A 27,834-nucleotide genomic window follows, 5' to 3' on the forward strand; every position below is an offset into this window, starting at 1 on the left:
GTCAGAGAATGAAGGAAACAAAAGCAGTACAGATACTCTCTTCTTAACTCAATTGAATTTTTCACAAATTTAGGTGAATGCTGAACGAAGCTGAAATGGAAACATGAATTCAAAGTTTCAAGGAGGAGATGCATTTCCACCTAAACTGGATACAGATGAGAATCCTGCACAGAACAGCAAGTATGTCCAACCCATGGGCCATAGGCCATAGGTGTCCCTGAATAGCTAGTAATGCAGTGTTGTAATATAGTTCCTTGTGTAGGCGTCGTGGTCACCCATGGCCCAGTGGATAACGGGGCATGCAGAGCCACGCTGAACCACACAGGAGAAAACAAACTCCTAAAACTTCATAACATCCTGATAGTTCATAACATAACATTCTGAGATGTGCCCTACCAATGACGCCCAGGATTTGACCATATATAGACAGAACTTCCCGGAGCAGTAGATTAGAAATTATAGTTTGACAGGCTGTCTTAAATCACATGCTGATTGCTCCTCCTGCCTTTGTCCTATCTCAATAAAAGGGGCTACCAGACCCCCAATCTGGGTCGCTCCATCCCGAGAAAGATTGTGTCCTGTCTTTTCTCCACATTGGCCTCATGGACGAACCACGGGAACGTTACAATGCAGCCCCACAAGATTAAAAAAAAAAGAAAAGTTAAAAATAAATAAAGGAAGTTTGTTATTTATATACATTAAGTATGTTATATATTTTATATGTGGCCCAAGACAATTCCTCTTCACTCAGGGTGGCCCAGGCTAGCCAAAAGGTTAGCAATAGCAATAGTAGCAATAGTTAGACTTATATACCGCTTCATAGGGCTTTCAGCCCTCTCTAAGCGGTTTACAGAGTCAGCACATTGCCCCCAACAACAATCCGGGTCCTCATTTTACCCACCTCGGAAGGATGGAAGGCTGAGTCAACTTTGAGCCGGTGAGATTTGAACCGCCGAACTGCAGCTAGCAGTCAGCTGAAGTGGCTGCAGTACTGCACTCTAACCACTGCGCCACCTTGGCTCTTAGACACACCTGCATTAGAGATTTATAAAAATCACGCACAATGGAAAGAAAATGAATGATGGGAAGAATGTCTCCTAGCGCTGTGGACCAAGAAATTTGAAAAATGGCAATTCAAAGCATACAAAAAGCTGTTTTTCCCCACTGTGGGATAGATACAACTTTGATAGTGTTTGTGGATGACTTATAGAGGAATTTGGAGACGTGGGAATCTACCCATTCCTATCCCATTAGATCTCTAATACGCAGCATTTAATACCACTAATCATAGAATCTGTCTGTGGGAATTGGGGAAATTGTTCTGCAGTGGTTTTGCTTCTTCCTGAATTGGTGGACCAAGTAAGTATTGATGGAGAAGAGATAAAAGTGTGCTAGACTGGGGGGGCGGGTGGTGGTGGTTCTGGAGTGTTATATATACCTTTTCTTTTCAAACCATGACACTTATTTTGCTTGGGGAATCCCCCAAGATTCCCCAAGCAATCGAATGAATTGGTTTGAGAAATCTGGGAGCTATAGCAATAGCAATAGCAGTTAGACTTATATATCGCTTCATAGGGCTTTCAGCCCTCTCTAAGCGGTTTACAGAGTCAGCATATCGCCCCCAACAATCCGGGTCCTCATTTCACCCACCTCGGAAGGATGGAAGGCTGAGTCAACCTTGAGCCGGTGAGATTTGAACCGCCAAACTGCAGATAGAGTGAGGATAGCATAGAGTTGGGTTTGCTACACTATAACCCAAAAGATGACTCAATAACCACTCGTGAGCCAAGCTGCTATGCAATTAATTGGTACAAGATGAGCAGAGAGTGGATGGTTAAAAGGGCATTAAAAGAAGATCAGTGGTGATTATTCTTGGTGACACTATGTAGAAGCAGCTTGCCAGTGAATATTAGTCGCTGGCAGGTGAGGATTCTGATGGGCTTTCATTGAGGTTGGTTGTAGGAAGTCACCATGAACTTGCTACTTGCACTCTTCTTTGAATTCTTTAATGTAGATTTCCCCCAACTCTGTCTTGAAAGTGGAGATTTCCCTTCATTCTTTCAATTGAAAAACACTTATGAGATTAACATTTCCCCACTCTGGGAGGAGCCTTGTTCTTTCTTCCCCTTCCCTACATTCATCTCTGGGGAGGGAGGGTGTCTTCAAACCAGAATAATGACTCATTAGAGACAGAGGAAGAAGCACCCTTTATGAAGTGTCGACATATCTTCCTGCAAGGAGTGATTGAACAATCTATTCTAATGAGAACTGTTTCCGGTAGAGACAGAATGGAAATAGACAAAGCTTAATCTAACTAGCAAGGTGGAAAAAACCTCTTCCCGTGGATGAGAATTTTCTCTTCAGAGTAGAACTTTTATTTCAGTTTATTTCCTAGTTTGGCGGCTCCTCGGGGGAGAGCCTTCTCTGTGGCTGCTCCGGCCCTATGGAACGATCTACCCCCAAAGATCCGGACCCTCCCCACTCTCGCGGCCTTCAAAAAGTCTATTAAGACCTGGCTTTTCCGGCAGGCCTGGGGCTGTTGAATGAGGTCCAGCCCCACTACGGTTGAGTGTGTTGTGTTTTAACCTGCTTTGTTTTCTTTACTTTTTAAACTTTTTAGTACTTTTTAAATTGTCTTTTATGTAAGCTGCCCGGAGTCCTTCGGGATTGGACGGCATATAAGTTTATTAAACTTAAACTTAAACTAAATTTAAACTGAAAGAATTACTGCTCTAAGATCAATAACTGATCCTTGGGAGACTAAATTTACCTGATCTGGACTACAAAAATCCAGAAGACCATAGCCAGCACCAAAATTTAAGAGCATTTTCTACTTTTCTAATGTGACTTAGTAATCACATGGAGATTTCTAGACCAGATCTGAAATGCTCTCCCATTGGTTTAGTAATGTGATTTTGCCTGAATTAGATAGATACTGATTTCTGTCTCTTACAGAATCATTGATAAAACAGTGGCATTTCCAACAGATCAGGGAACAACTACATCTTCTTTCTCATTATTGTTAACATTAATACTGCCAATAGAAATTTAAGGCGTTAGGCACATATACAGCTCATTCATGCAGGAAAAAGACATTGTGAATATTTTGTTTCTCCCTAAATGCAGCTCGTTTCAGTATAAATCGGTTCACATTAGGGCCAGTTTAAAGAGTTAGCAACGTATAAAAAAAGACAGTTTGGTGAAGGGGATTAAGACATCAGATTAGAAACCAGGAGACTGTGAGTTTGCCCAGGTTCGCCTGGTGCACCAGTTGCATCCCTACCTGAACCGGGAGGCCCTCACAACAGTCACTCACGCCCTTGTGACCTCTAGACTGGACTACTGCAACGTGCTCTACATGGGGCAGCCCTTGAAGAGTATTCGGAGACTTCAGCTTGTCCAGAATGCAGCCGCGCGAGCGATCGTGGGTGTACCTCGGTTCACCCACGTAACACCTATCCTCCGCGAGCTGCACTGGCTGCCTATTGGTCTCCGGATACGCTTCAAGGCGCTAGTCGTCACTTATAAAGCCCTTCATGGTATTGGACCTGGGTACTTGAGAGACCGCCTGCTGCCAATTACCTCCACTAGACCGATTAGATCCCACAGATTAGGCCTCCTCTGAATTCCATCCGCCGGCCAGTGTCGACTGGCGACTACCCGGAGGAGAGCCTTCTCTGTGGCTGCTCCGACCCTCTGGAACGAGCTCCCCGTGGAGATTCGAACCCTCACCACCCTCCAGGCCTTCCGCAAAGCCCTTAAAACCTGGCTGTTCCGACAGGCCTGGGGCTAAAGAGCTGTTGCCCCCGTCTCGAATGGTATGACTGTTGTGTGTTTTAAATTATGCATTGTTATGCTTTGCTTTGTTTTTTAAATTTTTGTCTGTATCCCCCTTCCCTGGTTCGACTTGTGAGCTGCCCTGAGTCCCCTTTGGGGGAAAAGGGCGGCATATAAATATAATAAACTGAACTGAACTGAAACTGAGTTCTAGTCCCATTTTAGGCACAAAACCAGCTGGATGACTTTAGGCCTGTGACTGTCAGCAGATGGACAGCTAAGGGTGTAAAACAGAGGCTACTGCTCCCTGCTTTTCTGATCCTGGGGGTGTTGGTGATAGTATGTGCCTTGAATCAATGGGGATTTGGGGCACATGGATCCACTCATAGGCATCTGCTCACAGCTCCTTGTTAGCTTAAGGGCACATCAGGATAATTGGATTTTTGAATGTACAGGCCTTAGCTAATGCAACTGCAATACAGACAACAGATAAATTGAGTTTATGGATTCTCGGTCTGATCTAATCATTGGTTTTGTTAATCAGTGGTTAGGTTGGTTTACAAATCATTTTACAAAGCAGGATTTTACTGCACGATGAGCAGGGCTGTTTCGTTCCTAGATAATTTTATCAACACAAAGGCCTATTGCTTTTAAAGCACTCTGTCTTTTCCCTCCTCACTCACCATCTGATTTTTAGGAGTCCATCTACAGCAGGGCTGTCAAACACCTGGGCCAAATGTGCCACGCACTAGCCACACTCATGCGAAGGGGAAAAAATTCCCGATACATCACTGGTGACGCCGTTGTGACAATGTGAGTTTGACACCCTGATCTATAATGTTAATTTAGAGCTGGATGTAAATGAGACATTCAAGCCTTGTGTTGCCCTCGGCTGCTAAAGTTTACCTTGGTTCATTCAACAAACAGACAAAGAGATCAAGGGATGAATCTGTGCATCAGAAAAAGCAGAGTGGCCTGCCTGCAGAAATCAGAAAGCAAAATTTTTCTAGTGGCAAAAGATTGCTCATTGAATCTCTATTTAAAGCAGTGGTTGATTTAAAAAGTCAACAAACTTGAATTATAGCGGAGCATCTTTTTCATCTTTTTAAAGTGCATATCCATATCAACTGGAGGATTCTCATTGCTTACCTCTCTATATCAAGCGGGAAGCAAAACTTGGGTAACATCTGGATCGATTCCTATAAGAAGGAAATATCTTTATATCATTATATCTCAACAGTGTCTCACAGAAGCACAAAGAAAGCGTAACCAAGGAAATCACTTGCATAAAATATGGAACGCTATGCAAACCCATCCATGAAACACCTGGAAAGGAATTCCCAATTACTGTACTGAATTAGATTCAGACTACATTATTTAAATACCACAAGTTAGTCCTATAGATTTTATTAAAGAAATGTTTTATATATTATAGGTTGCCCTCACCAACCAGTTCCATCTTGCTCAGAAAAATTTCCTAAGGATAAGGTTGTTATGAGATCCACATGTGCCCCCCCAAAAGAAAATTCTACTCTGCCACCCCGGTTTCAGAGATTTATGTGATTATTCTTTAGGAACATATATTTATGGTTAAACACATAACACATTATCTGAAAAGATAATTGATCACCCTCTTATCTTTAACAGAGCTCATATCAGGCAAGCTTTTGAACATTGTTGAGAATCTTCTGACCGTCCTGCTTGTCTTTGATCCGGTTCCACCACAAAACCGCGCTCGACTAAACCGCGCCCAACTAAACCGCGTCGCTGACGTCATCAACAGGGCGACAACAGCGCGGAGACAGAAGCATGCTGTAAACCCTAAACCTAAAATTAACCCCTAAACCTAAACCTAACTCCCCGAAACCTAATCCTAACCCTAACCCTAAATCTAGCCCTTAACCTAACCCTAAACCTAATCCTAACCCTTAACCTAACCCTAACCCTAACCCTAACCCTTAACCTAACCCTAAACCTAACCCTAAAGCTAACCCTTACCTTAAGTTGAATCGGCTTGCTTTCAAAGCGCTATTTAAAGCGCCCTTCTTTCTCCGCGCTGGCTGTTGTCGCCCGGTTGATGACGTCAGCGACGCGGTTTAATCGGGCGCGGCTTAGTCGAGCACGGTTTTGACGGGTCACGCACAAAATGTGACTTTGGATAGCATACAACAACTGAATGACAACAAATATAAGACTAGCGCCCAGATTGTGATCACATGACTGCAGGGATGCTACAATCGTTGGGACTTTCACTACTTTACCACTCATTCAGTATTATTGTGAGTTTGAACTATTGCTGACTGAGTGGTTGTTAGTTGAGGACCAGCTGTACTTGATTATCTAACTCAGTGGTCTCCAACCTTGGCAACTTTAAGACCTGTGGACTTCAACTCCCAGAGTTCCTCAGCCAGCTTTGCTATAATTTGACCGTAATAAAGATTTTACTTTACTTACTTACCTAACAAGAGTTATTATCCACTTTTAATGTCGATACTTTTAAATTATATTTTAATGGTTAGTATTTTTTTTTAAATATAGTGTAGAAACTAATGGGTATCTCTGGTCTTTGACCGTAATGAAGATTTTACTAACTTTAGGGAGCATTTTCGGCCAAGGTGGCGCAGTGGTTAAATGCAGCACTGCAGGCTACTGCTAGATCAGCAGGTCAGCGGTTCAAATCTCACCGGCTCAGGGTTGACTCAGCCTTCCATCCTTCCGAGGTGGGTAAAATGAGGACCCAGATTGTTGGGGGCAATATGCTGACTCTCTGTAAACCGCTTAGAGAGGGCTGAAAGCCCTATGAAGCGGTATATAAGTCTACTGCTATTGCTATTGCTATTCGTTAAGAAGCAAATAACTTAAAATAGGTCTATACCAGTGGTCTCCAACCTTGGCAACTTTAAGACCTGTTGACTTCAACTCCCAGAGTTCCTCAGTCAGCAAAGCTGACTTAAAACTTAAGACAAAGCAACTTAAAGTTGCCAAGGTTGGAGACCACTGATCTAACGGATGGGGGTGGGGCAGCAAAAATATAGAAAAGCAGAAAAAAGGAGTTTAGTCCTCTCTAAACTAGCATAAACACATACACAGAGTACACACACACACACACACACACACACACACACATCCCATTATGCTCTTCGCTTTCAGGGTAAGAACATTAGAGAAAGTGCAGAAAAGAAGTGTGAAACAGTCAGCTAAAAAGATAATGGCATGTGATATTTGTCCATAAAGACATTAATAATCAAGGAGACAACACATTTCCTTAGCTTATTCCTTGCTCAATGCTGAGCCATTCGTGTCCCTTTTGTTTTCATGTGTGCTTCACCTTTCTCATATCTTATTGACACCTAAACCTTCAACTGCAGAATTGAAATAAAGGCCATAAATAGCAATAGCATTTAGGTTTAGATACCACTCCCATAGTACTTTGCAGCCTTCTCTAAGCAGTTTACAGAGTCAGCATATTGTCCCCAACAATCTGGGTCCTCATTTTACCAACCTCGGAAGGATGGAAGGCTGAGTCAACCTTGAACCAGTGACAATCAAACTCCTAGAAGTGGGCAAAGTTTATCTGTGCCACCAGAGCTCTAAATAGATGCTGACAAATGAATTCTTAGAATTATAGTGACACATTGAAGAGTGGTAGTGAAGTAAATGCTATAAATTAATTCCAAGAAATGAATTCTTACAATCCGTAACCTTTACTTAAATTCTATTCTTCAACATGTCGTTGTAATTCTTGTAGAATAATAGCAATATAGCAATAGCAGTTAGACTTATATACCGCTTCATAGGGCTTTCAGCCCTCTCTAAACGGTTTACAGAGTCAGCCTATTGCCCCCAACAACAATCCGGGTCCTCATTTTACCCATCTCGGAAGGATGGAAGGCTGAGTCAACCCTGAGCCGGTGAGATTAGCAATAACAATAGCAGTTAGACTTATATACCGCTTCATAGGGCTTTCAGCCCTCTCTAAGCGGTTTACAGAGTCAGCATATTGCCCCCACAGTCTGGGTCCTCATTTCACCCACCTCGGAAGGATGGAAGGCTGAGTCAACCCTGAGCCGGTGAGATTTGAACAGCCGAACTGCAGAACTGCAGTCAGCTGAAGTGGCCTGCAGTGCTGCATTTAACTTCTAAAGGACCCCTTTCAACATCTCTTCACTTCACCCTAAATAATTTCATCACTTTTATTTTCAATTTTAATCACTGCTGGAGGCTTGTTAACATATTCAGTTGTTCAAACTTATAGCCAAACAGATTTTTGTAGCAACCATTTTCCTATGTGTATTTTCCTCTGTACCCAAAGCAATTTTATTTAATTTTTCAAACAAGGATCCTTTTTCATACTTACAATTTCTGAACTCAAAATACTTATGTGTCTGTCTGTAACATGATTTCTTTCACTCTGTTTCAACCTCTTTTCTCATCTCCGTTCCATTCAGTTGGGAGACTAATCTTGTCTCTTTCTTCCTGTATTTGTTCTATATTTTTATTCTAGTTTCTTTCATTTTCCTCTTTAAAGATCCATTCCTGACACTGCCAAAGAACAGCTTATCTCACACCCAGAACCCCTTGTCACCCTTATATCCTTCACTAATCTCTCAGGATTTCATCACAAACAAGTCAATTAATTGTTTAGATTTAATCAAATTACTTTGGCATATGTTTGAATGAACAAGACTTTCACTTGAGCCATGGAAACAAATCCCTTTTTAAGCAAATACCAAATAATCTCTATTCTCATTGATTCTTGGATTCCAAAAACAGGGCAATCACTTTTTTTTGTATTTTCTCATTGAGCGTGTTGGATAAAGTCCCTTGTATCTCTTCTCTAGTTTCTCTATTTTCATCATTCTCTGGAATATAAAACTGCTTTTAACGTGTGATCACAACAGTCTAAATAGCACCAGTTCGTATTTTTTGACATACAGTTTAGTTTTTTCTTCTTTCCTAATTAAATCTGCATCTTCGCCAACTCCACTTTAAGATTTGACCACCTTCACTCAGGTTACATCTCTTCCCCTTAGTTTCACAGACACATAATGTATCTTTTTTTCATTTCTGTCATCTCATTTATTATCAATGTACTCAGTTAATCCACTCCTATTACGTTCTAATTTGCTTTCCGTCTTGGTTGTCAACATAGGAACCTTTTGACAGGGAATTTGCTACCCAATTGAGGGTTTTACATCAGGCTGTAGAGAAGGTGTTGACTAAGTTACTATCTTTATTGTACCTACCTCATGGGCAGCATTCTTTGCTAACAACTCAAGGTTTATCCAATTTATATATGCTACAATTCCAACCAAATTCCAATTTTACCTTGAGCATAGCAATAGCAATAGCGATAGTTAGACTTATATACCGCTTCATAGGGCTTTCAGCCCTCTCTAAGCGGTTTACAGACTCAGCATATTGCCCCCAACAACAATCCGAGTCCTCATTTTACCCACCTCGGAAGGATGGAAGGCTGAGTCAACCTTTGAGCCGGTGAGATTTGAACAGCCGAACTGCAGAACTGCAGTCAGCTGAAGTAGCCTGTAGTGCTGCATTTAACCACTGCGCCACCTCAGCATGTTCTTTACGGTTCTATGCAAACTAGCTTCCTAATATAAATGGCTATTCCCCAAATTTATGACCTGTATCCTATCAAGTAGGAGGTTTACACATCGCACAGATACACATTCTGGATTCCATTGGTTGCAAATCAGGGCAGGTTTTAAGTTTATGAAACCTGGCTCTTTGAGGAGGTCAAGGGCTTCAGTGAGTTTAGATGTTCATGCTGGTAGAGGGGGAAAAAAGGAGTAGGCGGCATGCATTAGCACCAGCAAATTCATGATAAGACAAGATTTCAGAACTACAGAAGGAGAGGCAGAACAAAGCGGCATTTAAGTTTGTGCTGATTTTTTGGAAGGCAAAGAAGTTAGAGTGGAGACTATGTAGAGGCAGACCTGGTCATCGAAGTCCAGTGGGAATTGTCTACGGACTTGAGGATCTGCACAGAGAAACAGAACAGGGATCAATATACAGAAACCATTTTATTGTAAATACAGCAAATCCCAGGTCCCATTTTTCCCACGTTATCCAGATTGTGTTTTTCTCTTGCAATTTCTACATTTTGGTGGTTCAGATTGCCCCAAACGCTATCCTCCTTGAAGGTCCTGGCTCTTTCTCCAGCAACTGCCTTAGAAAGTCTGTGCTTTGATGGGAATTTGATTCAAGCACTAGATGTATTAATAACTAGGTTATGTGTTTTTAATTTGTACAAGAATGCGCCTGGCATAAAATAACCTTGCTAGCTTTAATGACCAAGGGAGGCCTAGAACTCACAATCTTCTATTAATCCAGAACTTCAACCATTATATCAAAATGCCAAGAAAAGTAGGACACCGAGGTGGCGCAGTTAGAGTGCAGTATTGCAGGCCACTTCAGCTGACTGTTATCTGCAGTTTGGCGGTTCAAATCTCACCGGCTCAAGGTTGACTCAGCCTTCCATCCTTCCGAGGTGGGTGAAATGAGGACCCAGACTGTGGGGGCGATATGCTGACTCTATAAACCGCTTAGAGAGGGCTGAAAGCCCTATGAAGCGGTATATAAGTCTAACTGCTATTGCTATTGCTATGCTCAAAGTAAAATTGGAGTTTGGTTGGAATTGTAGCGTATATAAATTGGATAAAACTTCTAATGCTTGAATCAAATTCCCATCAAGGCACAGACTTTCTAAGGCAGCTTCATTTTTGATCCAACTCTTTTCACTCCACATATGTAATCAAGGGCTATCTCAGACTGTACTACAAATCTCCCACACGAATGTATATAATTTTATTTTCACTTACTGTTAAATTCCCCCCAAAAGACCACTGTCCCGGAGAATTGAGACTTACCATCCTCTACAAGTGATGGCCGAGCAACTTCAAAGAACAGATCAAATATTTTCTGTGGTTTTTCCCTGGGGAAACAAAACCCAGTAGATTCAGTAGCAAAATACGGAAGCCATGTGAACTTAGAGGATATGGCATTTCTATTGGGAATCTAAGAGAGAATCTTGTCTTAGAACAAGATAAAGCTATGGAATGGAAATAATCTTTTGCTGGACTACATACCTACTTTCATAACTAGACTTTCATAATTTCAATTCCCATAATTCCTCTGCCAGACAAGCATTGGCCAAGCCAAATGTATGGATTATCTCACAGGGCTACGAAGCACCTATTGTACTGTTAATAGTGTAACCTACGTGATCCCCCCAGCCATTTTTCCCCCACTCAGGGGTTGACAGCATGATGGTGGTGTAAAACAGAACTAATCCAGTCTGCGGCCATCTTGATTAAAAGGTCACTCCCTTATACTGTTGGTAGAAGACCTGGGATGTCCTGATTAGATAGCCATATTTGTAAGAGCCTTAGCCACTGGAAATACAGCTCTAAGGCCATCTCATCCCCCCTGAGATCCGGACCCTCCCTATTCTCTCGGCCTTCCGAAAGTCTATTAAGACCTGGTTGTTCCGGCAGGCCTGGGGCTGCTGATCCTTGACTGATCTCCAGCCCCACTAAGATTGAGTGCATGTTGCGTTTTTAATTTGCTTTGTCTTGTATTTTAAATTCTTTTAATATTTTTTAAATTGTTTTTATCTAAGCCGCCCGGAGTCCTTCGGGATTGGGCGGCATACAAATCCATTAAAACCTTAAACCTTAAACTTCCTGCAATTTTTAAAGTTTACTGTTCTACCAAAAAAGAAAAAAGAAAAGAAAAGGAAGAGTGAAAAATATCTCAGATAGTGGTGACCCAATTGGGTTTGGCACCGTAATGATGGTGGGAGGGAGGCTTACATTACTTTCCAGCCCATTTTGCCCCATTTTCTATATTGTCCCCTGATGCAAAAAGAATCAGAGAATCAGAGAAACGGACTTATAAAAAGCCCAGTTTTTGTGAAGACAATCCAGGTCAGAAGAGAGAAGACATTTTAACACTGGCATAGCGAAAGGTGTTTAACTCTCTTTCACTCACAGGATAAAATAAAAATATTGTCACAGGGAGAAAAGCAGAAAAAAAAAATCTGTTTCCGGGACACGGTTTTATTGTGATTACACAGCAGAGCATCAAAAACCCTGAAGAGGTTTCACATGTAACTGCCAATCTCCATTCTATTCTCACTTCGGAGCTCTTAAAATCAGTTCCATATCTTCAAGAATCATGAGCCAAATGCTTTACTGAGGGCTAGCCATGTACCACCTAATTCAGCTTGAGTGCTCTGGGGAAACACTTCAGTCTTCCTACATGATATGGCTGACTCAGCAAGAGCCTTTGTAAGTGCGTCAGGATAACATTATTTTCAAAGGTGCCAATCAAGCATGGAAGAGTTGTTCTATTCCATGCACTTATGTTATTGCAAAGGATCTTCTTAAGATAAACCACTGCGGCATTTAGAGGAGCAAAACGCTTTTTATTTCCCAACAGATCAGGAGATCAGAGGTCTTTGCAATGACTTCTTCATTGCAAAAGTAAAACCGAAGTACACTTGGGACTAGCTTTGAAAGGCCACCCCCACCCCCACCCCCCTACTTCTTGAACCTGTCCCGAGGTCTTACTTGATCCGAGATCCCATTGTCCTTGGCTCATTCCAACACCGTCATCACACTGGAGCACCAAATGAAAATCTTCCTTCTCATCCAGATTGAACCTCTGGAAACTTAACAACTGTTCCAGAGCTACGTTTGGTAGATTTCAAAAAAAGCAGCATTTCCTCTTGCGGCTTTTCGTTAGAGGAAGTTTGTACCCTGTGACGGCCTTAGTTCATTGCAGAGTGAAAATTTAAGGCAGGGGGACGGAAGGAGGTATGGCGACTATTTTGGTCCATTTTTGCTCTATTGGTGGATATTATTGCTTTACTTGTTCCTCAGTCAGGGCAACAGATTTGAAGGACAAGCAAACTTCTTAATAAGCAAAAGTTACCTTCTTTTTAAAAAAATGTTCAGTTAAATATGGCAGGTGCAATGATCTTTAATAGCTGATGGCTTGAGTGGAAGCAGAGGGGTTTTTTTAATGTCTGTGCATGCATGCAAAAAAAAAAGGGAGAAGAAAAAGATGCGGGTATTTTAGGCGAGGCAACAAAGATGAAAACAGTTTCAACTTGTGCATCTGAAAAGAAACAGCTATAAAATTCGGGATGGTTCAAAACGCTACTAACCTCAAGAAATGGGCAATGCTGTAAAATTGGAATACTTGGTTATCCATCTCCATCACAGTATAGGCTGGGACAGTATTTCTTCATGAAAATATAGAACAGAATAGAATAGAACAGAATGTGGAAGGGACCTTGGAGGTCTTCTAGTCCAGCCCCCTGCTCACGCAGGATATTTCAGATAAGTGGCTGTCTAGTTTCTTCTTAAAAACATCCAGGGATGGAGCGCCCACAATTTGTGAAGTATTTACAGAAATATCTATATTTTATTTATCAATTTATAGAGGTTTTGAGAGGATGATGGTTCTATTAAGATTAACACTGGGAGAACATATAGATTGGCGTAGTCACCTCAATTGGCTTGGAAAGATCTGTAAGAATGGTCGAGGTGGCAAACACGAGGCATTTCCATAGTGGACTCTGCACCAGAGGTGGTATTCAGCACGTTCTGACCAGTTCTGTCTAATACAGTGGTGGGATTCAGCCGGTTCGCACCTATTCGGGGAGAACCGGTTGGTAACTTTCCAAGCTGTTCGGAGAACCGGTTGTTGGAAGAAATCTCCTTTTGTTTTTTCCCCACTTTACAGGGCTAATCCTGTAAGGAAGGCAGGAAGGAAACATCCTGGTGTTGTTTCTAGCCTAATCTTTATGGTTCTACCACAAAACCGCATTTGACTTAACCGCGCTCGACGAAACCGCGTAGCTGACGTCATCAACAGCGCGACAACAGCGCAGAGACAGAAGCATGCTGTAAACGCTAAACCTAAAATTAACCTCTACACCTAACCCCCCTAAACCTAATCCTAATCCTAACCCTAACCCTAACCCTAAACCTAACCCTTAACCTAACCCTAAACCTAACCCTAAACCTAACCCTAACCCTTAACCTAACCCTAAACCTAACCCTAACCCTAACCCTAACCCTAACCCTTAACCTAACCCTAAACCTAACCCTAACCCTTAACCTAACCCTAAACCTAACCCTAACCCTAACCCTAACCCTAACCCTAACCTTAAGTTGGATCGGCTTGCTTTCAAAGCGCTATTTAAAGCGCCCTTCTTTCTCCACGCTTGCTGTTGTCGCCCAGTTGATGACGTCAGCGACGCGGTTTAATCGGGCGCGGCTTAGTCGAGCACGGTTTTGTCGTGCCACGATCTTTATTGCCCTGCTTACAGAAAGTGCCTCTCCGGTTAACCCTTATTACCATTGTAACAGCTAAGGTGAAGCGCCCATCAACGTGAGTTGGCCATGCCCACCCAGTCACATGACCACCAAGCCCCACCTACCCTGCTGGTCATTAGGGCAGAGAACCGGTTGTTCAATTATTTGAAACCCACCACTGGTCTAATACCAACATTCTCACCTCCCTCCTCCCCCTTCCTTTTAACTTTTGAAAGGCTAAATGCAAAGCATGGCAAAGCTGAGGCCTCCCAGGAAGGGAGGAGGAAGAAAGAGAGAGATTGGGGGCAAGCAACTTCTGCAAATGTGTTGGCAAAGCCGACTCCTTCCTGTTGCAGACGGGACTATGATGGGGAGAGGATGACGCCCTTAGATGCTTCTGATTTAGGAGCCAAAAGCACCTCTCCCTCGTTCCAGTTCAAGCTTTAAGGCTGCATTGTGAACATGGCACCCAAGCCCTGTGTGACATGGGAAGTCAATTCAGTTTCTCAGGAGAGACAAAAGGGCCCCATTTTTACTCCTTCCTACATTGCTCACTGATTCAGTTCAGCTTCTCCTTTTGTTTTTAATGGAGTGAACAACCCTTCATCCATTATCGGTGTCAGCTTTTTTTATTGTTGCCCCAAGACAAGATAGTGAAAGGGCTGTTAGGTAAACCCAGAGGTGGGTTCCTACCAGTTCGCACCTATTCGGTAGAACCGGTTCGTCAAATCTACCGAACCGGTTAGAAGAGGTTCCACCAGTGGACCTGGAAAGCAGGCCACACCTACAGAAGAGCTTCCAAAAAAATTTGAAACCCACCACTGGTCCTTGGATAGGATTATTCTACACTATCATGCTCCTATTTATAAAGCTCGGTGCCTCTGTGAAAGGTAAGGATGACTACTGCGTTTGTGGCGCAATCAGAACATTGCGTGTGTCGAAGTTGTTTTAACGCAAACCAAAGATGCCTTTTAAAAAACAAGTTTGCATCCTATTCTTATGCATGCCAGTGCTGTGTGTGAGGTCATTTAAGGTGGTTCTGACAAGTGTTGTCGGCATCTTCATATCCGGTCACATGGGTGGCAAGCCACTCCCATCCGGTCACATGGGCAGCAAGCCACTTCCACAAAGGAGGCCACACCCACAGAGTAGGTTCAAAATAATTTTTGAAACCCACCACTCACACACACACACTCTCTCTCTCTCTCTCACACAGACTCACACAGAGAGCGAAAGGAAGGAAGAAAGAAATAAAAAAAGAAAAAAGAAAGAGAACGTGAGAGATGAAAGAAAAAACGGAAAAAGGGACAGAGAGACAAAAGGAGAGAGAGAGAGAGAGAGAGAACACATGGCCAGCAAGCCACTCCCACCAGGTCACATGGCCAGCAAGCCACTCCCACAAAGGAGGCCACACCCACAGAGTAGGTTCGAATTTTTTTTTGAAACCCACCACTGGGTAAACATTGTTATGTTCATCCCCAGAGTCTGAGAATGTCAGTTGAAAAGGATTTTATTGAGATAAATAGTTATAGTTCAGCCGCCTGCTCAGTGCAGGAATCCTCCTACCATCCTTGATAGCTGGCCGCCCAATTCCCAGCGGAACATTTTCAGCAAGGAGGGCCTTCTATTCCCCCCCCCACCCCCAATACCATCCTTTGCAGCTATTGTCCTTCTAATATTTATCTTGAAGTCTTTTCATTTCAACATGTGGGCCCTCGACTGTTGCTCTCACAGGGAATAAACTTCCCAAGTGTTCTGTGGATATCCCTGCATGGTATAACGGCTGACTCTGGAGGAGAAAAAGGCTTTGAGTTAAATCCTTTATAGCAGAGGTGGGTTCCTACCAGTTCGCACCTATTCGGTAGAACCGGTTCGTCAAATCTACCGAACCGGTTAGAAGAGGTTCCACCAGTGGACTCGGAAAGCAGGCCACACCTACAGAAGATTTTCCAAAATATTTTGAAACCCACCACTGACAGAGAGAGAGAGAGAGAGAGAGAGAGAGAGAGAGAGAGAGAGAGAGAGAGAGAGAGAGAGAGAGGAAGGAAGGAAGAAAGAAAGAAAGAAAGAAAGAAAAAAGAAAAAAAGTGAGAGATGAAAGAAAAAAAGGAAAAAGGGACAGAGAGACAAAAGGAAGGAAAGAGAGAGAGAGAGAGAGAAAACACATGGCTGGCAAGCCACTCCCACCAGGTCACATGGCCAGCAAGCCACTCCCACAAAGGAGGCCACACCCACAGAGTAGGTTCCAAAAATTTTTTGAAACCCACCACTGCTTTATAGCTCTGGAATGACGATGGAGGGACATCTTAGTTATTTTCTGGAATCTGACTCAGGATGAGCAGTTGCAATGCCTGGATTGTTTTAAAATGTTTATAAAAACACTCTAATTTCTCCCAAAGAATTATCGCATTGTAACATGTCTTCTGGATTCACTCTATAAATGGGACATAGCATCCTCCCCTCGGTGTGACTGCAAGATCCCATGTCAAACTGTAGATCACATTGTGACCGGCTGTAAACTGAGGGCATATATAATCCAGCTTCTGATTTCTTTCAGATACACGACGGTGCACTTCAACGGTTAGACGGCCTAGATATAGGTATCTCAATACGGATTTTTAAAAAACATTTTAAATATTTTGTACTCTTAAATCTTTTGTTGCCGTTACCGCAGACTGGGCTACTATTAGATTGGCAAATTATCAAGGATTAGCTGTTTAGAATTAGCTTTCTTTTATAATTTCTATTTATGCATCCTTTCTGAGAAACTGGTCCGTTGCACAAGGAGAATGGATGGAATACAGTGGTGGGTTTCAAAAATTGTTGGAACCTACTCTGTGGGTGTGGCCTCCTTTGTGGGAGTGGCTTGCCACCCATGTGACCGGGTGGGAGTGGCTTGCCGCCATTGTGACCGGATATGAAATTATGAATTAGTACTTAGGTCGGTCCAAGTAGCTATTCAGAAACTCTGGCATTGAAGCATGCAAGTCTTAAAGCTGTCAAGTTACAAGATCCTTGCTAGTGGTGGGTTTCAAAAATTTTTGGAACCTCTTCTGTAGGTGTGGCCTGCTTTTCTGGGTCCACTGGTGGAACCTCTTCTAACCGGTTCGGTAGATTTGACGAACTGGTTTTACCGAATAGGTGCGAACTGGTAGGAACCCACCTCTGATGAAATACCATAGATGATACCTCCAATATTGGTAGAAAAATGCCTTTGTAATAATGTTTTTTTCCCCCCTTTTCATTGTGATGCAAACAGGGTTATGCAGAAAAGCTTTTGAAGTGCATCAGAGTAATGCACTTTGGGATGGGAGCTATAACTGGTACCCCAAAAGGAAAGGCCAAGTTACAAAACTCTAGTTGGATGTCAGGACAAAATCCCAAGTAACCCCTTGGAGTGATTGCTCAGCAATCAGACTTTAGTTTTATATTTGATGATATAAATCATCAAATGATAATTTATATTATATTTGAAGCCTGGAATAAGAGGTATTCCAGATGAACCTACACTATTCTCTGGAAATAAAGTTATTTCTGCAGACCAAATTTTCAGGACAAGAAAAAGCGGTTCTCCCCTCATTTTATTGCTGGCAGTTTTGCTGTTGTTGTTAATTTCCAAGGAGTTTTAAACAATGGGGCAGTATCATCACATGGAAGGCTAACACGTATCTCTATCTGGCTTCTAAGTGTCCTGGAATTTTGATTTTATTACCCCAGTAAAAACTTGGGACAGAAAAAAAAAAGTCATTCAATCAACACAATATTCAGAATCAGGAACCCCCTTCTCTGTTAGACTGAAACTTTCGGGCTGTGCTGTGAGCACCAGGCAAAATTGAGCAGCAGATTCTCTGTAGCGAGAACAAACAGATATGTGGCCTTAAAGAAACACATTGGCACAAGCTAAGCAGTTTTCAATTAAGATTGCACAACCATTTGTCGGAAATGGTGTGGGGGTCTCCTGCTCAAGCAGGGGGTTGAACTATAGCAATAGCAATAGCAATAGCGGACCCTTACTACCTTCCCGGCCTTCCGCAAAGCCGCTAAGTCCTGGCTGCTCCAGCAGGCCAGGGGGCTTTCGAAATATCCAGCCCCACGGAAACTGTGACTGTTGTGTATTTTAAAGTGTTGTTTTGTTTATTTATCCCCCTTCCCTTGTTTAGTGTAAGCCGCCCGGAGTCCTTCGGGAGTGGGCGGCATACAAGACCAATAAAACTAAACTAAACTAAACTTATATACTGCTTCATAGGGCTTTCAGTCCTCTCTAAGCGGTTTACAGAGTCAGCATATTGTCCCCAACAATAATCCGGGTCCTCATTTTACCCACCTCGGAAGGATGGAAGGCTGAGTCAACCCTGAGCCGGTGAGATTTGAACTACCGAACAGCCGAACTGCAGTCAGCTGAAGTAGCCTGCAGTGCTGCATTTAACCACTGCGCCACCTCGGCTCCAAGGTCCCTTCCAAGTCTGTTATTTTATGTTCTGTGTTCCTATTAGGTTAAGCAGGTTCATATGAACACCCAACCAGGAGCGAGAAATAGTGACTCAGAAATAAATTATATGCAATAAATGTAGACAGTGGCAACTGAATTAGAGAATCTGAATAGAGTTCAGGATCCTTGAAATAGCAATTAACCAAATAATGCTGACTTGGTTAACATTCACAGCCAGACAGGAAACTATGGTCTTTATTCAAGTTCAAATTGCCTTAAGGTGCCTGGTAATCAGGATGAAATTGCTGAATGCACAAGATGAATTTGCCCCACCTGATTATGTCGAATATGTTTCTCTTAAATTAAAGATGGGTAATTTCTGCGTTAAGGAGGAAATGAGGTCCATGAACAATGCACACAATAAGGCAAGTAAAGTCTTATTTAACAGATGTGTGATTTATAGAACACATTTGTTGTAAGCGGATGAAGGCTTCTGAATTTAAAAATAACTTCCGGTTCAGCATGCACTTCATAGTGTGAAGATTTATGATCTTGGCAATAGGATTGTTGAAGATTATGCCAACTGTGTGAGATTAAGTCACTTTTCAGTGTTAAAACTAGTACTTTAAAATGCCACAGTCCATCTGGTAAACTCTTGTGGTCTTGGTGTGGTCAAAATGAGTACTTGTTAAATACATGTTTTCCCCCCACATGATCATGAGGATTAGAAAAAATATATATTGGGGACTTTTTAGCTATAAAACACACCACCACTACCAATTTGCTTTGAGTTCAGGGCTGCTGTCATAAAAAAAAAAAAGATGATTAATCCCATGGAGGCAAAATTAGAGCCGAGGTGGCGCAGTGGTTAGAGTGTAGCACTGCAGGCTACTTCAGCTGACTGCAGTTCTGCAGTTCGGCTGTTCAAATCTCACCGGCTCAGGGTTGACTCAGCCTTCCATCCTTCCGAGGTGGGTAAAATGAGGACCCGGATTGTTGTTGGGGGCCACATGCTGACTCTGTAAACCGCTTAGAGAGGGCTGAAGTCCCTATGAAGCGGTATATACGTCTAACTGCTATTGCTATTGCTATAAAATTGTATTTCCCTTCCCACAATTGCCAACTTGCTCTCCACAACAGTAAAATCAAGGCTCAGAGTTTGTGAAGTGATAAGAGGCTCACCCGGGATGTTTTTTTCCAATGGTTCAGGAGGGGAAACTTATCTACTTCTCTATTTTCAGCAGTCCAGGGAATGAGTTCAAGAGTCTGTGGATGATTGGCAAACACAAGATGTATTCGATAAAATATGAAGTTTATGATCAATTACTCATAGGCTGCCTCTAGTTATTTTTGAGTGAATGCTCTTCCTGCCAGCCCTTTGAAACAGCCCTTCCAAACAGAAAACCAAAACTGGGAGTATTAACAGTACCTTTATTGTAAAGCTAGAGTAATCTTATGCACTCTACTTGGGGCTGCCCCTGAAAAGTGTTCGGAGACTACAATTAGTCCAGAATGCAGCCGCGTGAGCGATATTGGGTGTACCAAGGTACACCCATACTACACCTATCCTCCGCGAGCTGCACTGGCTTCCCATTGGTCTCCGAGCATGATTCAAGGTGCTGGTTATCACCTTTGAAGCCCTACATGGCCTAGGACCCTGATACCTGAGAGACCGTCTTCTGCCGCATACCTCCCTAAGACCAATAAGATCGCACAGGATGGGCCTTCTCCGGGTGCCTTCAGCTGGACAATGCCGGCTGGCGACGCCTAGAGTAGGGCCTTCTCTGTTGCTGCTCCGGCCCTATGGAACGAGCTGCCCCCTGAGATCCGGGCCCTACCCACTCTCATGGCCTTCCGTAAAGCTATTAAAACCTGGCTTTTCTGGCAGGCCTGGGACTGTTGACCTCTTGACTGAGGTTCAGCCCCCTTTTGATTGGGTGCATGTTGTGCTTCTTCTTAATTTTGTTGTATCTTATTGTTTTAATTCTTTTTCAATATTTTTCATTTCTGTAAGCCGCCCGGAGTCCTCCGGGATTGGGCGGCCTATAAATTCAATAAATGAAATGAATGAAGCCAGAAAGCACTTTCTCTCTTCCTTCCCTTTATTTTCCAGAAAGTTAGGAAGGATCCCCTTGGACCTTTCTCCTGGGCTCAGCTGTCTCTTATCACTGTTGCCCAAGCAGCCCATTACATACAAATCTACCAGAGGTGGGTTCCTACCAGTTCGCACCTATTCGGTAGAACCGGTTCGTCAAATCTACTGAACCGGTTAGAAGAGGTTCCACCAGTGGACCCGGAAAGCAGGCCACACCTACAGAAGAGGTTCCAAAATTTTTTGAAACCCACCACTGGTCCTTGGATATGATTACTCTACACTATCATGCTCATATTTATAAAACTCAGTGCCTCTGTGAAAGGTAAGGATGACGACTGCGTTTGTGGTGCAATCAGAACATTGCGTGTGTTGAAGTTGTTTTAACGCAAACCAAAGATGCCTTTTGAAAAACAAGTTTACATCCTATTTTTATACAGGGCAGTGCTTTGTGTGAGGTCATTTAAGGTGGTTCTGACAAGTGTCGTCGGCATCTTCATATCCGGTCACATGGGCGGCAAGCCACTCCCATCCGGTCACATGGTCGGCAAGCCACTCCCACAAAGGAGGCCACACCCACAGAGTAGGTTCGAACAATTTTTGAAACCCACCACTGAAATCTACTCAAAGTTCCTCCCCTCTAATATCCTGGGTACCATTATGCCACTATGCAGCATTAACCTGATTGTCAAAGTTAGTAGTTGGTTATGTTATGACCAATACCCTGATACTTAAAAAAAAATGGGAGGGAATGCTCTGTAGGTGTCCTTGATTTCAATGGCTTTCATGGGGGTGGGTGGGGAGCCCAAGTATTTCTCTGAAGTTATGGGTAACTTAAGAAGTCCATGGGAAAAGGAAAAGATCCTGACATTTCTTATTATAAGTGAACCACGATGACTAGTGCCATTGCGTGTCCAAGAGGAACGCTGTTGGGAAATCAGAAAGCAGCTATATGGAAACTGACAAGTTACTGGATCTATAATAAAGGACATTATGCTGAAATGGCTGCTGAGCTCCACCACACACAAAGCATGGGTGAATTACTGCCTACTGCGTGTGGCTGTGCACCTCAGTAATGCCAGAGGAATGCCTTCAGCTTTTGGAACCAAGGTACATGGGATCCAGTGGGTCCTTGTCAAAAATGTTTGCCCCCCTCCCCGTTTCTTTCCCCATCAATATTGCTCAGTTGGACCTGGGGGACAAAATAGTACACTTAGAGCCAAGGTGGTGCAGTGGTTAAATGCAGCACTGCAGGCTACTTCAGCTGACTGCAGTTCTGCAGTTCAGCTGTTCAAATCTCACCGGCTCAAGGTTGACTCAGCCTTCCATCCTTCCGAGGTGGGTAAAATGAGGACACGGATTGTTGTTGGGGGCAATAGGCTGAATCTGTAAACCGCTTAGAGGGCTGAAAGCCCTATGAAGCAGTATATAAGTCTAACTGCTATTGCTATTGTTATTTTTCTGATGTGGACTCCATGGCTGATCATTGTGCATATGGAGTCCATCAGTGATTATTATATTGATCATTATGATTGATTATTATGTTGCTGAAATAGAAATCATTAGTGATTTTTCCAATGTGGACTCGTGGCTGATTCAACAGATGAGGAGCCGAGGTGGCGCAGTGGTTAGGGTGCAGTACTGCAGGCCACTTCAGCTGACTGTTATCTGCAGTTCGGCGGTTCAAATCTCACCGGCTCAAGGTTGACTCAGCCTTCCATCCTTCCGAGGTGGGTAAAATGAGGACCCGGATTGTTGTTGGGGGCAATATGCTGACTCTGTAAACCGCTTAGAGAGGGCTGAAAGCCCTATGAAGCGGTATATAAGTCTAACTATTGCTATTGCTACTTGCCATGTCCATTTCTCATTCTGGCTCCTGCCATTCAAATAGGACTCAATGCCACATAAGGGACATACACAAAACCTAAAGAATGGCACAGGTGGCATCCAGTCACTCTTCTTTCCAACCCACACAGAGGCACATTGTGATGCCTGGTAGTGAATTACAATGCAACCTCTTTGTGCTGGGACAGCTGACACCAGACTCCACCAAGCAAGGGCAAGGAAGAGTAATGCTGCGAGAAGTGTTGATAAAAATGCCAGCATTCCTGATGCTGTGAGGGCCCAGTTGAAGGGATAGAAAAATGTTGCCAGACGAGTCTTTTCTTGGTGGCTGACGCTGGTGAAATACCTGTGCCACATTTCTCCCTGTGATGGCATATTAATGATACCCACCCTTCTAAGACAGGTTCTGACAACCCTCCAAGCTCCAGTAGAATTAAGACTTCTCCCAATCTTTGAGGGCACAAGAGAAAACAATCCCAGAACCCCAGAAAACTCACAAACTCCAGATTTCCTTTTTTTTTTAAACTGCAGCTTCTTCAACAAATGCAGCAATACCTTTAGGAGGAATGAAGGGCAACGAACCATTTGCATGGAGGAAAATGAAGCGCATCCAAGAATAATCTAATTAGAATGAAAGGTTAAATGAATTTAGGATGAGTTTAGGTTTGCTAATTTCATTCAGTGATGCTGCCAGAGCTAGCTAGGTGGCCAAGTGGTTCCTTAGCATTTTAACTATCTTTCCTTGTTGGAGTTGCAAAGAGGAGTCCATACAGATTTGTTTAAGACAGTGTTTCTCAAGCTTGGCGACTTTAAGTCCTGTGGACTTCAACTCCCAGAATTCCCCAGCCAGCTGTGCTGGCTGGGGGATTCTGGGAGTTGAAGTCCCCAGGACTTAAAGTCCTCAAGGTTGAGAAACACTGGTTTAAGAAGATGTTTGGAGAATTGGATCCACAAATGGCAGTAGATATAAGATTGTTTTGCTATTCGAGACATACAGGTTGATAGATGGAAGAGTATAATTCAAAATCAGCTAAACCTAGTTAAATTCAGTGATAATAGGTATAGTTAAATAAAAATTGATAATGATAGTAATGTATACAATGTTGAGCTGTTATGATAAGTAATAATTGGATACGAATAATGAATGTTACCTGAGAAGGGAAGGTTAGAAATATTTTTGGACTATATATAAAGATTATTAATAACAATAATAATAAAAAAGAACAAAATTAGACACAGCTAAGTTTTAACTAATAGGGGGAAATGTTATGATATAGGATATAGTTAAATGAAAGGATAATGATAATAAATTATATACGTGGAGGATTAGAAAATTTTGGTATTAAATATTATGGATGTTTAGCTAAAACAGGATATGAGGACTTAATGTTAATGGAGGATTTTATAAATAAGTAAATGAAATGCCAGCATGTGGTTATGTATTAAATCTTGGTATATTTTAGGATGAAACTCAGGCTGGGGGGTGAAATTTTATGCCCCTCAGACAGGGTTCGCAATTTGGGAGTCCTCCTGGACCCACAGCTGACTTTAGAACATCATCTGTCGGCTGTGACCAGGGGGGGCATTTGCCCAGGTTCGCCTGGTGCACCAATTGCGTCCCTACCTGAACCGGGAGGCACTCGCAACAGTCACTCACGCCCTCGTGACTTCAAGACTGGACTACTGCAATGCGCTCTACATGGGGCAGCCCTTGAAGAGCATTCGGAGACTTCAGCTCATCCAGAATGCAGCCGCGCGAGCGATTGTGGGTGCACCTTGGTACACCCACGTTACACCTATCCTCCGCGAGCTGCACTGGTTACCGATTGGTCTCCGGATACGCTTCAAGGTGCTAGTCGTCACTTATAAAGCCCTTCATGGTATTGGACCTGGGTACTTGAGAGACCGCCTGCTGCCAATTACCTCCCACAGACCCATTAGATCACACAGGGTTGGCCTCCTCCGGGTTCCATCCACCAGCCAATGCCATCTAGCTACTACCCGGGGGAGGGCCTTCTCTGTGGCAGCTCCGGCCCTTTGGAATGAACTCCCCGCAGAGATTCGGACCCTCACCTCTCTCCAGGCCTTCCGGAAAGCGGTTAAAACCTGGCTGTGTTGGCAGGCCTGGGGTTGATGAGTTCCCTTCCCCTCTCGATTTGTGTATCTGTTGCTTATTTTTAAATGCTTGTATTTGTAGTTTTTGTTTTTCCCTTTCCCCCCTTGGGTTTGTGCGCCGCCCTGAGTCCCGCAGGGAACAGGGTGGCATATAAATAAAACGAAACCTAAACCTAAACTAATTATAGTCAAATAAAAGTGGAGGTATGATGATGGTAATATAATAAATATTTGAGTTAAGATATTTGAATTAATATGAATTATATTGGATGACGGTGGAAGAGATGCACAAAAGCCTTTTGTAACCAGCTGATACACTTTCTACAGTATGTAAAGAAGGAAGATTTGTATGTTTGTTTTGAAAATAAATTGTTTTTTACAAAAAAAAAACCTATCCTTGTTAATGGTTTAACTATTCCTTAGCCATTTTAACTATTCATATTATATTACAAATCTGGCATTTTCATGCCCAAAGCAATAAATAAAATAAATAAAAGCGATACTCTTTTATTACTGTATATAGCATCATTCTTGACAGAATAGCACTGAAGAGCCGAGATGGCGCAGTGGTTAAATGCAGCACTGCAGGCTACTTCAGCTGACTGCAGTTCGGCTGTTCAAATCTCACCGGCTCAGGGTTGACTCAGCCTTCCATCCTTCCGAGGTGGGTGAAATGAGGACCCGGATTGTTGTTGGGGGCGATATGCTGACTCTGTAAACCGCTTAGAGAGGGCTGAAAGCCCTATGAAGCGGTATATGTCTAACTGCTATTGCTATTTCTATGTTATTTACCTTATTGCCCACTGATTACTTCCCAGCATTATTGTGCAATGGATAAAGGATGCAAAGTGCTTTTGCCTAGTAACATCTGGTCATATATAGTTTTTAATGATAAATAAGAGGATAATAATGCAAAAGCTAGGAACGACACTTTGCAAGAAATGCAAAAAGGTTACTCCCATTCTCTTTTTATCTTTAATATAAACCTGATCGCTTTTATGTGGCTTTCAATTAATGGGGGATAACAAACGCGAGAATCCAAGCTGCTGGGTTAGAGTAGACACTTGCCCTCCGTGCTTACAGGGACACCTTACAAAACTTAAAATGAGTCATGTGACTGCCTCGAGGCTCAGTGCAAACCCAGCCACTTGTCACTGAAAATCAGAAGATTTAATAATAAAAGTGTCAAAGGAATACTGAAGTCTTGTTTAGCACTTGGGAGGAACCTGACTGAGGTTATCATGAAAGGAAAAATAAGACTGTTGATATTGCAACTTCATTCCCAGAGAAAAGGAAATGAGTGGGCCAAATGCTCCTACCCAAAACCTCTCCTTCCTGGAAGTGCCTGCTTATTTATATTAATATTCTTATTTGTATCTCAAATGTCCTCGCCAAGCTCAAGAGGATTTGCAGAGAGACTTTTCTTCATTTTATCCTAGCAATTACACTGTGAGGTAAGCAGAGAGTAGATTCAACTGGTTCTCCCCTAGTCTAATCTAGCATCTAATTCACTGCACCACACTGACCATCGGCATTACTTAGACATATTCAAATATTTTGGGAAGGCATACCAGAGGTGGGTTCCTACCAGTTCGCACCTATTTAGTAGAACCGGTTCGTCAAATCTATCGAACCAGTTAGAAGAGGTTCCACCAGTGGACCCGGAAAGCAGGCCACACCTACAGAAGAGGTTCCAAAATTTTTTGAAACCCACCACTGGTCCTTGGATATGATTATTCTACACTATCATGCTCCTATTTATAAAACTAAGTGCCTCTGTGAAAGGTAAGGATGACTACTGCGTTTGTGGTGCAATCAGAACATTGCGTGTGTTGAAGTTGTTTTAACGCAAACCAAAGATGCCTTTTAAAAAAGAAGTTTACATCCTGTTCTCATGCATGCCAGTGCTGTGTGTGAGGTCATTTAAGGTGGTTCTGACAAGTGTCATCGGCATCTTCATATCCGGTCACATGGGCGGCAAGCCACTCCCATCCAGTCACATGGGCGGCAAGCCACTCCCACAAAGGAGGCCACACCCACAGAGTAGGTTCGAACAATTTTTGAAACCCACCACTGAGACACACACTAAGAAAAGCCAAGATTTTAAGGAAGGCAACATTTGCAACTTAACGTAAAATAATGGTATTGTCCAGAATGCACTGAATTTTACTAAGCAGTATTTTCTCAGTTAATGGCTCCACTGGATTCTGGAGTTGAAAATGGTTAGAGAGAAAATGCTGCAGGGAACTCTCAGTGTAATTACCCCAAAGGAGGTGCATTGTTAATCAAGTAGTCACACCAAGCAAGGCAGACATAACTTGTTCCACTACTCAAACCTGCTTGGCTTTGCATTCTGCTAATTGCCTCACCTTTGCATCTGCTGTGGGGTCCCAGACTTGAAGCACAGACATCAGTGAGTTCACTGTTGGGGGACACTTGAAGGACCAGGCTTAGCCCCTCACAGAAAAAAAAAATCTATGTGGTTGCTAGAAGTTGAAAGCAATTTGATGGTACCGTATATACTCGAGTATAGGCCGACCTGAATATAAGCCGAGGCACCTAATTTTACCACAAAAAACTGGAAAAGTTATTGACTCGAGTATAAGCCTAGGGTGGGAAATGCAGCAGCTACCGGTAAATTTCAAAAATAAAAATAGATACCAATAATGTTTTTGAATATTTATTTCAAAGAAAAACAGTAAACTAGCGGTGTATTCAATGAAATACTTCACTCACCTCATGATGCTGATGTCCCGCTGTGATGCTGATGTCCCGCCTCCTATGACACACGGCACAGTGATTCCTATCATTGGATCACTGTACCAGAGGAGGTGGGACATCGCTATGTGGCTGCTTGCCATAACAAGGAGGAGGTGGGACATCGTTGCAGAGCGGCAGGAGGGGGAGGAAGGGGAATCGTAAGATAGCCCTGCATTACATTAGAACGTGAGGAGGGGGGATGGTGTGGTGCGCGCTGCGCGGCAAACTGACACAGAGGGAGGGGAAACTCACAGGGGCGCTGGGCCATTCACGAGCGTCACCCAGCGGCATGGCCCCGCCCCTTTTTCTCCTCCATTTCGGGCAAATTTTTCACTGACTCGAGTATAAGCCGAGGCGGCTTTTTTCAGCCCAAAAAGTGGGCTGAAAAACTAGGCTTATACTCGAGTATATACAGTATATAATAAGTATCAATCAGGTTAAATCTTCAGAGTAAAGCAAAAAGAATG

At 42.9% G+C, this 27,834-nt stretch overlaps 1 protein-coding gene across 1 annotated transcript in view; it reads right to left on the reverse strand.

Annotated features, from left to right (window-relative positions):
• DENND1C (DENN domain containing 1C) overlaps positions 1-12,678 on the reverse strand; it is a 53,334-nt gene extending 40,656 nt beyond the window's left edge. Inside the window, exons 1-4 of the mRNA XM_087710999.1 lie at positions 12,372-12,678; positions 10,668-10,732; positions 9,735-9,778; positions 4,927-4,976 (exon numbers count right to left, since the gene is read on the reverse strand). Of these exons, the coding sequence (XP_087567125.1) occupies positions 4,927-4,976; positions 9,735-9,778; positions 10,668-10,732; positions 12,372-12,388 (176 nt within the window). The 5' untranslated portion in view covers positions 12,389-12,678. The remainder of the gene's footprint in view (positions 1-4,926; positions 4,977-9,734; positions 9,779-10,667; positions 10,733-12,371) is intronic.
• Positions 12,679-27,834: the final 15,156 nt, after the last annotated feature.

The sequence above is a fragment of the Thamnophis sirtalis genome, unplaced genomic scaffold (genome assembly GCF_051295495.1).
Source record: "Thamnophis sirtalis isolate CommonGarterSnake01/CBP01778 unplaced genomic scaffold, rThaSir2_p1.2 scaffold_3, whole genome shotgun sequence".
Taxonomy (NCBI): Eukaryota; Metazoa; Chordata; class Lepidosauria; order Squamata; family Natricidae; genus Thamnophis; species Thamnophis sirtalis.